General features: G+C 39.2%; 1 protein-coding gene across 2 annotated transcripts in view; it reads left to right on the forward strand.

The window, feature by feature from the left end:
• The first annotated feature begins 9736 nt into the window (after nt 1-9736).
• Nucleotides 9737-13744, forward strand: part of dscama (Down syndrome cell adhesion molecule a) — a 176558-nt gene continuing 172550 nt past the window's right edge. For both annotated transcript variants that reach the window (XM_030153377.1, XM_030153378.1), the window contains exon 1: nt 9737-10611. In XM_030153377.1, the coding sequence (XP_030009237.1) occupies nt 10569-10611 (43 nt within the window). In that variant the 5' untranslated portion in view covers nt 9737-10568. The remainder of the gene's footprint in view (nt 10612-13744) is intronic.

Consider the following 13744-nt stretch of genomic DNA (forward strand, 5'->3'; position numbering starts at 1 on the left):
ACAGTTGCTACCTCTGTCAAGCTTTGACAACTTTTCAACAACATGACCAAGAGATATTTCAAAGGAAATTCAGAAAAGAAGTAGACAGGAAGATCTACAATATGCATTTGAGAGCTACATTCATATTAGCATCTGTATGTATAACATTGTGAAGGAAGAGGAAAGGTGAAACTTCTTCGCTCATAATGTAAGATACAGATGTAGACAGCCCACGTCTGGACAGTTCATGTTCAGAAGAAACAGAAAATAACCATCATGTGCATAAGGCAGTGTGTGATATCATGTTGTTTTAAGCTGAAGTTTCGTTTTCACCTCCCGTAGCTTTCATTGTCTGCATATGTCTTTCTGCTAGCTTAATATTATCCTGGTTTTCTGTTTGTTTAAAGTATCGATCTTTTGCTTTTGTAATTAGAATTATGCCTTTTAAAACATTTCCCTGTGGTCTATCTACATAAACTGTAAATGCTCTGCTTGGGTCTGTATTCTTTATTAATTCAACTCCACAGGTCCATCGTCAACCCTATTTCTGAGTAATGACACCAGAAAGGTTGTTTTGAGCGCTGGCCCTTTAAATGCACATGAGCCACTTCATGCCCCGCCCCCTCCAGGTTGTTGGTTGTGCTGCTCTGTCCTGTTCAACCAACAACTGAACATTTTAGGTAATTGGCTCGACGTTTGGACATATTTTCAGTTTTTACTACAATTGCTGCTGCTGACAAAGAATTATGTCGTAGTCGGAGAAATGTTCGTCGGAAGTCTTGACCTTATATGTGCAAATGTCATGATGTAACGAGTTATAGACGTAACAAATTAAGCCGAAATTAAAACAGGTTGTAGGAGTCCACTCGATTTTTGCCAAAATGAATATAAAGATAGTTTTGTAGCACCTGGAGGGTTCAAATTCAAACTTTATGAACTATTGGGGTCCAAATACACAAATAAATGAACCAAAGACCAATAAAAGTGGGTTTAGCAAAATATGAGCCCTTTAAGCCCTGAGATTAGAAAACAGCAAAGGTAAGACAAAATTCATGATCAAAATCATAACATGACCTTTATTTTTGCTCTTCTGTGTCTCATTCAGTGAGTTTTAGTGGGAAAGAAATAATACTTGTACTGTTTGATCTGCTTAGTGTTAGCTTAGCGCTGCATTGTTTGTCTCATTGGTCTGTTGTTTTATTAAATTATTCATGACATACGCTTCGATTGGTTTACATATTTGTCCATTTAAGTGCTTGTTGTCTGGATTGTGTTCTGTTGTCTGATAATTGATTTTATTTGAAATTTTATGCGAGGCTCTTCTGGTTACGTGGATGTATAGGATGGGAATATTGATACAAGGTCACGTAGCGTTACTATGGCAACACAGACGGAACTGTGGCAGCCTCAGGTACTGGGCTGAAGTGGCTACAGCATCGTGCTATTGCTCCCATATCGTGGGTTTAATCCGTACATTGGATCTAATAAAGACACAACAGCAAAGACCAACAGTAAGTAATGTTAGTTATCTCCTGCCCTTGAATCAAACGTACGAGTTTGTCTTTATCGCAGATGGATTCAGCTGTGAGATCTCTGTCACTTATAGAAACGCTGACGATGTCTACCGTCAGATTTTTAGGTTCCATACAAACACAGTTTCAGCATCGTCTCGTCTTGAAAACCCAGCAGAACCCCTTTGTCTACTTACGGTTGCTAACATAGGATTGGATAGTTGCCATTTTTGGGCGGGGCTCAGCAAAAAATCTCTTCTAACATTGGCCACAGTTATAATATGAATTTTTCACCAAACTGTCAACCCCTGTTTTTCATTTAAACTATTTTCTGTCTGTTAAAATTGGATTTATGCAAATTTTTTTTAGCCAAGCGTAAGACTGAATGCACCTGAAAATGTCAAATCATGTAACTGCAAATTAATGATTTACATTACACCACCTTGAATGTGACTTGACTTAATATGTATTTAATATTAAATTAGTTCAACATCTTCAGACAAATTCTTCATTAAGAATTTCTACTTTTTTAAGCAGTTTGAATTATTGGATGGAAGTTTTTTTTTGACATTTTTCTCAGGTATTCTCTCAAGATGAATTAAAACTAGAAATTTTAGACTAAAAGATTAATAAATGGAAGTAATTTGTGTTTGTTTTGACATTTTAACTCTAGGCCATTAGGACGCAAAACATTTAGCATCACTTCACTGACCCATCAGTAGTTTAAGGCGGTTTATTTAAAGGTGGACTTAAATTCTCTGTTTCCCCTCAGACCTATATTTCCTGAAGTGGAAGAGCTTATGGTACATATCCTTATTTTAAAGCAGACACAGCACTTTCCACCCTCTAATGGCGAGGAATTACTCTCAAAGGGAACACGGTTTCTCCATTTCTTTATTCTGGAGACATGTCGACTCATTAAAGTTGAATTGTGACTTGGTCTCACGTTTGGTTCAGAATTTATGGGCAGAGAGAGGGATTCAAAGATGATCTAATAAAATGGGGGTCTCGGGATGTACGTCGGACTACTGTTTCTCCATTTCTACCTCATAACGTGCCTTGAATTATTCAACAGTCTGACCCAGGCTGTGAAACGCTCTCATTTCTTATGAGTTGCAGATTGAGATGAAGTTGCCATCATTGGTCATCTTTAAGACATTATCAAATATATATTTATTAGGTTGTTTGAGTATAATCAAAGTACTATTTTGTTAATAAGAGTCATAAAAGTTACCACTGTGGAATGGAGCTCTTTGTTGTTAAGATTGATGGATATTATTCCCCATTGTACTCTAGCTCCTTATTGAGCTCATATACATCCAGTACATTACACTAGAAACGAGCTGCTGTGAATCTGCACCACGCAAAGAAATGACAGAAAACAAACCAACAGTGATATTCAGATAATGTAATATAACATAAATACATAAAATGAACCGTATTAAGTGTGTTTACTTAACATTATCAGCCATTGTTTTCATTACTATCCATTTCACCGCTCTTTTACTTCTTGTCACTTCACATTAAAACTACCGTTACAGAGCAAATCAGCTGCAGTGTTTTCGGTCAAGCCTGGATACTCATGACCTGACAAGTGTTTGCCACAAAATGTTCTCTGTGGGATATTTATAGGCCATGTTCTGGTCTCTGTGTATAATAATGAGTACAGGCTGACTGCTGTACTCGCATTACATCACACAGTTTTGCTGATCTCCCAGTAAACTTTACAACCACTTTTCCATATAGTTTCTTCTGCATCCGTCTAAGATATTGTTTGTGTCGTTTGTTTTGCTGCTGCTTTGTGCCAGCTCTTTTGATACCGGCCGTGAACTGCGAAGGCTAGGACATCTTACATCGATATGTGCTGCTGTGTTAAGGTGCAACAGAACGGAATGTTCTTCTCAACTACTGATCGCATCTTCATTATAGAATAAATGATACTTAAACAATAGAACATAGTCTTACTGTAGTTGTCAGAATAAAATCAATATTGTATTTATCTGCAAACCTTAAATACATATAATATTAGAATTGAAAATATGTTTCATCCCAACATTTATGGAATTATACTGTTTTGACTCTTATACTACAAGTGTGTTTCTCATTAAATAAATCCATATAGAACAATTTACAATGTGTTTTTTTTATGGTTATGTTTAGGCAGACAACACTAGTTTAGAGTTTTGGAAACTGGGGGCTTGGTTTGATACAGAAAAGTAATGGTCTTTTCCTAACCCTAACCAAAGTTCCTTCTTTACCAAAACCAAAAGTTCCATGAGAGCTGACATGCAAAGTGCAGGCTTTGGAGATCAAGTCTTGAATTTTATATCCATTGTCCAGCCCACACGAGCTTTTTCTTTGTCCCCAAGTCGGTAGAAGTCGATGCAAACTCTTAGACATGGAAACTGATTTTTTTTTTCTTTTTTTATGATAGCAGAACCAATAGGGTATTTTAGTCTTTTAGTCTGCACTGCTATTTATTGATTATTTATTGTTGATTATTTAAATGCATTATTCATAGTTGCTTTCAATGATCTTGTATTTGTGCTCTGATTTATTTATTTATGTTTGTCACATTGCACTTCGGATGTGAGCTCATGTCTGTGGGTAGCTGCAAATGAATTGCCCGTATGGGATAAATATAGTTTTCTGAATCTGAATAGCCAAGGTGATAAGTTTAAATTAGCTTGAGTAGAAAAAGACTTAATAGGAGGTGGATGTGATGGTTATGGTGGAACTCCAAAGTTTTTGTTTTGTGTGTGTTTTCTCTCTTTGTTATTCTTATTTTAGATGTTCCCTGAAACTTATTCCCTAACACTAACCTTGAGCCTTTGTCTAACTTTAAATAAGTTGTTATTTATGCCTAAACCTGTTGACCCCTTAGCTATGGCATGGTCTGCGCATCTTACAGACTCCCCCATATATTGAAAAATTATGGTTTAGTTAGACCCTGTGTGTCAAAATGTGACACCCTGGCCAAACATTGGTATGTGATGAGATGGGAGTAACATGTTTGATACCTAAATCAAACCATGATTATTTCCCAACCCTAGTCAAAGCACTTTTATTGCCTAAATGTAAAGATCTGTGACATTTATATGCTAAGTCCAGTCTTAAGTGGCCAAGTTCTGGTTTGCATCCAGTATCCACCCCAAATAAGCCTGTTGTCACTCTCAAATTATCACATACTGCTGCTTCATGAGTCCTGCAGTCAATTTTTGATGCCCGTGATATCATAAAAAAGTTCATGCAAGTAGTTAGACATAGAAAATTGATGAGATTGGCTAGGTTGTGTTTTTTGTGTTTTGTCTCCTTATATTATTCACTCCAACCCCTTGTCTAAAAAAGTAATTTAACCTCCTGAGACCCAGGAAGTGTCAGCAAAGTACAAACTTTTTTTGTTTTTTATTAAATAAGTGCCTATATTGGAAACATGATGATGCAACAGCTTTTTCAGATGCAGTCTTTAAAATTTTTATGGAATGTCCTTTGTGTTGGACAGTTTTCTTTTCTTTTTTTTGTATAAAGTTGTGAAACTCTTGTCTACAAATGTGGACAGAAAACCCATAGCTGGGTCTGAGGAGGTTAATACAGCCACAACATTGTAGATGTCTAGATATGATGATCTAGGAGTATAATACTTGTCGAATTTGACACACCGGCCAAGCATCAATATATGATGAGTTGGGAGGGAGATAAACCAAACTAGGATTTTTTCCTAACACTCAATAACACACTTTTTGTACCCAAACCCAAAAAAATCAGTATGAGCTCCAATCTCTGGTAGCCAAGTCGGGGATTTTGAGCACCCACTGTCCAGCCTAATCACATCTTTCCTATTGACAAAAGAGAAAAATTAGCAGACCATTCACTGAGATTACATGTATCTGTTATTTGCAAAAACGTACAATCACATTTCATTGTGGTGACTACATTGGCTAGTCTTAATCCCCTGACGCAACAGCAAACACTGATCGGTTATACTTGATATGTGTTTTCACGGATCTACAATATGCAGCAGCAGTGCTCAGAGCTGTTTTAACAAGTACAGACATAAAGGCGTTGACGTTTGTCCTGGATTTAGGCAAACTACGGTCCTTGTCAACAGAAAAAGAAGTTCCAGAAATGTCTGTGAAGGTTCATTTAAATAACAGAAGGCTTTAAAGAGGATAATACCTTTGATTTGATCATAACCTCGCAACATATCATGAGGGTAAAGCAGGGATTAGAGAAATAGGGATTTAGCTCTTTATGGCCATGCAGCCAGTGATTTTAATCCAATCTCTGTATCCAAACAGTCCACTGGGATGAGCACTGAAGAGAATAATATTTACCATATGGCTGAGTGGCAAGAAAAACAGGCGACATTCAGTATGTCAGCGCCGAGTCAATTGATATTCTCAGATATACTCAGGAAATCGGACACCTCTTATAAAAGATGACATCTGAAGCGGTTTGGATTTTACTACTCGTTCCCCATGTTTCATTTTGTAGACAATTATGGTGTGAGATGAAAATAATACACCGCGAATGTTTTCATGTAATATCAATAGGTGTTGTTGTGTAGGCCAGTTCTAATGAGTCGCTGTGTGTTTTGCAGGCAGCCTAAGTAGGTAGCTGTCATATTTTCAGAGCGCCTGCAACTGGAGCAAAATGTGTACAGTAGGGTTTCTAATAATAATCCATTTGAAAAGGGTAGTGGGGCGTTGAGAGGCTGCAGACCAGTGCTGAACAGAGGCAGGTAGAGGAAGGAGAACAGGAGGAGTGTACATTAGGGAACACAATACCTTAACTGGATGAACAACAAACCCCTCGGTCTGCTTAGAGGCAAAGAGACTGACAGGAGAAAGAGATTAGGCAAATTCACCACAAACAAAACATACTTTGTATACAATGTGTGAGGAGCGACGTGTGTTTTCCTCCACGCCGTCTCAGTTCGGGTGGCTGGAGTCGGTGGTAATGATCGGTTTTATTTTTGGGATGCTTTCCTGGAAGCTTGTGCAGGGCCAGACAGGCAGTGACAGGTCCTGTATTCCTGGTGCAGAGCATGTTCATGTGCAGGTCTGATGTGGATGCTAAGCCTAAGCGACAGACAGTGTATCTGAGCGGAGGGCTAAAACCTGACTCACCTACAATTTCAACATAAATCTATATCCAAATGTATTTATAAAGCGCTTTTTTGCTGTACCAAAGGGCTGTGCAATGAAAGAACAGCCAGAACCACAAAATCAACACAATGGAAATGTAATAACATGTTTTAAAAGACAAAAGGATTCTTTCAATTCTCACGGTGGATGATCAGAATGTATTTTAGACCAGGTTATAAACAGGCAGAATAGAATCATAGACCCCCAAAGCTTGGCATTATCATTTAAGAATTAGTGTGGGATCTCTCAGTTCATTTTGATTTCCTAGGAGTATTATAATGATCTACAAACGAATAATTATGCATGAGACGTTGATCCAGCCAGTAATATTTAGCTCCCAAAATCCTGTAGAACATATGCAAATACATTTTTCTTGTCAATTAAGGCTTCAAGTGCATAGTGTTATTTGTTGTTGTTTTTTTTAAGCAAAATACCACAGCAATTCAGAATTTTCTCAGTGAAATACAAAGAATTTCCACTTTTTAATGCAATTTTTTCTTATCTAGCAATGAATTTTAATGATAATGGCAACCACATTCAATGCAACAGACTCCATACAACATCTTCTAGCATATTTTCAGTCATAACATAGCTGTACGAAGCTACAAACCAGCTACAAACAGCCATCCTTGACCAACTGACTGACGATTAACTGAATTAAGATCTGTTATGAGGGCAAGTGCAGCATGTGTGATGTGAAATAAGGTTAAGGAAATAAGTGAGAAAGTCTCTTCAGAACATAAGGGTCATAAAGACATGGGGCTGGTCTGAAAAGCAGTCGCGTGGCATTCATGGGTTCCTTCAAATGTAAGATTGTACGGACCACATTACCCCGTTGATGTGAAACGTCAATGTGTCTGCCCTATTGGACTGTTTAAGAATGGCATGTAAATAGATTTCAGTGGGTCATTTTTATATTCCAGGGTTTATAATCTATTCATAAAAATTGCAGCTCCACTTTTTCCTTGTATGTGTCGAGTACTTCTAATCTTGACCCATCCAATACGGCAGCAACATAGCATTGATGTAAGCTCCAACTGCAAATGCAATATTTAGCGATATCTACAGACTGACACTAAAATTTGCTTTGTGTTTCAAGCATTAAATGATAAAATAGACTGGAAAAATCCAGATGGCCTGATAATTTGGGTTCCACAGAGCAAAGGTACTGCTGGGTCCATTTTCCTGTCATTTAACTGTAAAAAATGTAATACTATCCAAGTATTATCATCCTTGTGACAGTTCAACAGTAGTTTTAAAGAGTTCGCATCGTTATGTTTCAAAGGCAGGTAAATTTGTGTGAAATGAGGTGCAGTATTTTCCGAGAATTAACCCTAAAGGGATGATTTAAAGGAAAAAGCAAACTGGCTCGAGAATAGAGCCCTGAGGAACTCCACAAGGGAGAGGCGTTGAGGAGGAAACTGAATCACCAAGGCTTACAGATGAACTTCTATCAGAGATGTAAGATGAGCACCATTCCAGAGCTTTAATGAAACACAACGCTTCAGGCAAGAGATGAGGATATTATGGTCTAGTGTGATGATTTCAGCAGTGAGAATTAAAAAAGAACAAAGACGGACCTTCCCAGAAGTCCGTAGCTGCTAGAAGATTGTCACAAACCTTTAAAATCAGTTCACTGCTGAGCAAAGCCAGGTATTGGGACAGAAACTAACAGATTCCTTTGTTATAAAAACATACTTCCAAATTGACTGTTTCCTTGCATTTTTCTGTCATGCAGGAGCTACACATTGCTCAAAAATGTAAAAACAGGAGGAGGAGTGAAGGGTTTGATTTAGCATATAATCTGCACATGAATATTCCACCCACTCAAATGTCTGAAACCAAAATGCGTGTCATATCAGATCCAGTATCTGATATGATGCACATTTCATGGTTTGGGAGGTTACCGACATAGATTGTCTATGACTCGAGATGCATAACCCGACTTAGCCTTCCATCCTCAACATAAGCCTTCTCTGATTGGTGATCCAAAACTACAACACAGTGGTCTTTTATTTTGTTATACTGACAAACTGTGGTTATTCACAATTATCCATGTCTACCCAGGCCAGAAGGTCATGCATTAATACAAAGTTTATCCAAAAAAAAAAAAAAATTGCTGTAAATAATCAGATGGATGTTTGATGCACTTCTACTTGGTCCAACACCTCAAATGTTTCTTGCCATTCACATTGGATATCTCAGCTGTTACCACTGTGTACAAAATTTAAAACGCGTATTAAAATTAATGGATAATGCATCATAATCCTCATCTTACAGTCATGACGTTACAAAAGCACACATTCATCTCGTTACTCCACAGTGACATGAGTGATTTCTGCAGATATTTACAACTAAGCTATTTTTACAACCACACTGATTAAAATAAAGTAGGCCTGTATTGTTGTAATGCATTTTCTTCTGCTCCAGTAAGTGATTTAGCCTTCACACATTAATCCAGTGTTTCTTGTGTGGTTTGCATGGAGGTGGACTCCTGCAGGGGGCTGTGGATGTCTGACATGGCCGCCGTTTGATGCCCCCTGGTGCATTGGGGGGGTCGCTGCTTATATTTGTCAAGGTCAATTAATGAATGCAGGGGTAAGGCTGGCAGGATCCCCAAAACGCCCCTGGGGCTCATAAATTATCCAGAAAATACATTAAAAGACAGGATTTGATCTCCTCCAATTAAGATAATTTAGCATTTTTTTCCCCCCACAAAATGCCTACATAGTATCCAGTCAGGTGTAGCCTACATCACTCCCTCCCTCCTCCCTCAGCATCCTTCCTCCAGCTTCACCACAGCAGTGCCAAGCAAATCATACACGGATGTCCTGCATGGACTAATTCTCTCCTGCTTATATAAATGTACAGTTTTCCCTCAATGGGTGGGACACCTTGATGCGTCTTCTCTGTGGTAAAACAAAAGACAAGGGTTTTTTTTTTTTGTTTTGTTTTTTTTTTTTTTTTGAAGGCTCCTTCAGAGGCTCAGCTGTGCGCACCCCCCCCCCCCCCCCCCCACCCCCCCACTCGCCCCCACCCCTGCACCTTTAAGGCAATGGAGAGGGAGAAAAGCGGCTGCGGAGAAGGAGGCGAGGGTTTATTCCACAGTGCTCTCAGGCAGGGCAGGTTATAAGCGCAGGGACCAGTGTGCGCAGTTTGTGTGTGCGGCTGCGGGGGGAAGATGCGTGTGCTTGTTGCTCGCCGGACGGAGAGAGGCGGCGAAGAGAGAATGAGTTTTCAGCGCAGCTAACAATCAACTCCGTGCGCTTTTATTTCCTGTGCAAATCCAACTTTTACGCATTTTTTCCCCCCCTCATTAACCTGCAATGACGTTTTGCGCTTTTACGCACGCAGACGTTTAATTTATTTCTCCATTATTTATTGTTTGTTTTCTTTCTTCAATCTTTGGGAGCCTTTTTTTTGTTTGTGTTTATTTAATTGTTTAACCGTGGAGTTGGGTGTGCGCATAGGCAGTTTGTCCTATGCGTCTCCAGCGTCTGACTCAGCAGCAGCAGCAGCAGCAGCAGCAGCGGCACAGCTCACCTGGACCGGAGCGCACCGAGCCGAGCTCCCTCATGTTCCACGCAGAGCAGCGCTCCGACGCGGGGGGACGGCTGCACTGAGGCCCGGTGCGGTGCGGTGCGGTCAGTCCAAACAGGGGAGACGCACAGTTGTGGATCATACACCATCTCCCGCTGAACCAGGAGACAATCAGCAGCAGGAAGAAGCTCAAACCTCCTCCTCTTCATCTTCTTCCCAACGTGAAGGATTGAGAGAGAGAGAGAAGGAGAGAGGGAGAGAGATTTGCGAGCTCTCCTTTCCTTACATTGCAGTTGACTTGTTGAAGAAATAAAAGGAAGAAATTACAAGAAGAAAGAGTGCGGGAGTGAAGAAGAAAAAGCATAATCTTGGATATTGAACGGAGCGGGGCATGTGGATATTGGCTCTTATCTTTTCCCAGTGCATCTTGAATGGTAGGTGATGCATTTGTGCACATTAAACTCCAACTTAATGATAATTATCCCAGAGGAATAAGTACAGTTAATATCAAGAAAAGACTCCATGCCTTCTTTTTTTCTTCTCAAAAAAGAAAAAAAATGAACGGAGGAACAGGCTGTTGCTATGTCCTGACAGAAGCATTGGGAATATTTTTGGGGGGGTTGGTGGGGGGTGGTGGTGGTGGTGGAGGGTTAATAGTTACGTTAACGTTAACCTTCATAGAGCTGCACAATAAGAGGGTTTGATCACTTAATGCATTTTAGTCATTAAATTCCATCCAGACATTGGTCTTTTATCAAATAGATGGAAAAAGAGAGAGGTTTCCACAGAGAGAGGCTGTAATGTCGGTTGAGTGATAGGTGCAGCCTGTACTGCATGAAGAACAAAACAATTTTTTAATCTGATTTCTATTTTATTTTGGTACAATTAAATTCTTGGAAATTGTAGGCCTTAGAACAAATCTCTTAATCATTCAGTTTCATTCTTAGTAGGTCAAACAGTCATTAAGGATTGTTTATTCTCTGCACTGCACTGGGCCTCAGTCTGGGTGCATTTTCCCTGATCATTTTTTTTAATGCTTAATGTGTATGTTAACATTTTTTTCAGCCAGATATTAATGCATTTTGCTTAGAAAAAATATTTTCTACAAATTAGTTTAATTGAAGCACATTTGCATGTTAACCTGGTGTAAGCAGCATTTGTTGTTTGTGTCAAATTTAAAATCTGCCTGAGCATTTGGATAAAATATCACAATTATTCACTTTAAGGAAATGAAATGATTTATTTCTATGGTATTAAAGTTAATATTCAGTTCAGAAAAATAGTTCTTAATCAAGATGCAGTGTGTCACATTTACCTCCTACTGCAGAATATAAGTTATAATTCTGATTATTTTCAGTATTAAATAAAATAAATATCACATGAGATTCCATGTTGCATGGCTGGTCTTAGATCTATCGAGTATCTACTAGAAAAAGGATTAAATAGGTTGGCTGTGCTTTTTTATGGCATTACACCCGCCATATTAGAAGCACAGACATGGAGTCATTTTGGATTGGGGGAAAAAAATAGACAAGCCCTTATCACCCTTACCCAAGTGCACATCTCTCAAAAATGCATTCAGATCCTGCTTCGTGCACTGTGAATTCCTCCAAAGATAGGTTTTCATCAGTGGTAATTGTGTTTTTGCAATTTCTTTTATTTTTGCTGTTTGTTTTTTTTTTGCTTCATTTGGACTGAAGGCTCCTGGTTTTTACAGCGAATATAAGAAGGGTGTGTGAGGAAGGGGGGGCAACAGGGAGGACAAGGGGCTGTGGGGTAGAGGGTGGGATGTGCACACGTTGGGGGGCAGAAATCAGCTCGAAAGAAAATTGGGGCATCTAGAAGATTTTTTTGAAAGACGGACCAAGAAAAAGGGGTTAAAGAAAAAGTGGACACATTGCAAACTGAAAGTAGAGGGTGATGCGTCAAGCAAAGATGACAGGAAAACCATTTTGTGGCCACGCTGAAGGGTTCAATGAAGGCAGTTGTTATTTATAGGAGAGAATGGGGTAAAAGCGTTACGGCACGTAGCAAAGACCCCTTTCTCTATGTGAGGCGTGACAATTTCCTGAGAGGACACTGATGTCCATTTCAGACCTCTCTCGGTGTGTTGTGCTGAAATCTCTATTTGCTGAGCACGGTCTGTTGCTTTGCTTGTGAATGGCTTTCAGTCTCTTTGGTCCAGGCAACAGCGTTGCAAAATGGCTGCTGCTACAGACATCTACATGGAAACTTTGAATGGCAGCAACAGCACTTCTAATTGTGACGAAGGCTACGTTTGTGTTTGCTGCTGATGCGCTGCCATTCATATCGACCGACTTGATGTATTTGGCATTGACCTTTTTTCATTTTTTACCGATTTCAAGATTAAAATATTATAGAAATGAGAATTATTTGAGTGCATTATGACACATCTCACTTTCAAATTCAGTGCTCGTAGCAATTTTAATTTAATAAATGAGAATATTGACCAGTACAGAAACAAACAGGTGATTTTATATAGAATCAAAGGCTGTTTGTTGAATTTGATGAGATTTTTTTTCGGCTGCACATTGTTTTAATGAGTAGCCCTGAAAAGATTAGCCTTAATAAGCGGGTTCCACCAGAACAGTACATTTTACACCTCTTCTGGACTGAGTTGCTTCCTGAAATAAAGGCTTTTTAGGGCTCCGGTCCAGTGCAGGCTGCTGAGGTTGTCTCTATGGAGACCTGGCTAATGAGTGCTGCTGCAGTGTGGGCTTCGGGCTTGAGCAATGCTGCACTCCATTCAGGTGACCCTGGAAATGCTCTCTGATAGATATGAGCATTTGTATCGCTGTGCTCAAATAATAGTTTATGAATTACATACTTTTTCACTTCACTTCATTTCAGTCAGACGCTCAATTGCTTGTTTTTGCTCTTGTGCATGTACTCATATCCTCCTCTACCTTATTTTAAGAAAAATCTTTGCATCTGTCATTTCTAGATTAGAATCTCAGTTCATCTATTTGCACCTCCTGGTCATTTATGAACCAACTGCATAAACTCCATTTTGCTCTGAATTGCCGTTTGCCAATTTGAGCACACATTTGCAAGCTCATCTACAGTGGATATAAACAATTCAGCGCTGCAGAGAGTGAAATCTGATGTAGAGTTCACTTCACTGGTACTTGAGCTTTTAAAGTGCTCTTGCAAAAGTGTCTATTAAAACCTAAATGGAATAGGAACAACATATTCTAGTTATGAAGAGATAAAATTGGGGAAATGGCATAATGTTGTTTTTGCTCAGCTGTGCCCGGGGGGAAATCTGACACATGCTCAATTGGACACTAATAAGCTGTGTAAATATACAGCGAAGCTCCTCAATTGGCACTTAGTATCACTCTGTGCATGTGTATTTTTAGCTTTCAGCTCAGGATGACGAGGGGCTGCTGGAGAGAAGGTTCCTCCGCTTATTAAAACATAAGCATTTTCGCTTTGACTTCATCCAGACTTCAAACACGATTAATGCTAGAATAGAACTTAGCTTTACTGCTGCAGTTTATCCTGGTACAGATAAACATAGCAGGAGACCGAAGTAGAGAAGTG

This window comes from Sphaeramia orbicularis, chromosome 14, assembly GCF_902148855.1.
Source record: "Sphaeramia orbicularis chromosome 14, fSphaOr1.1, whole genome shotgun sequence".
Classification (NCBI taxonomy): domain Eukaryota; kingdom Metazoa; phylum Chordata; class Actinopteri; order Kurtiformes; family Apogonidae; genus Sphaeramia; species Sphaeramia orbicularis.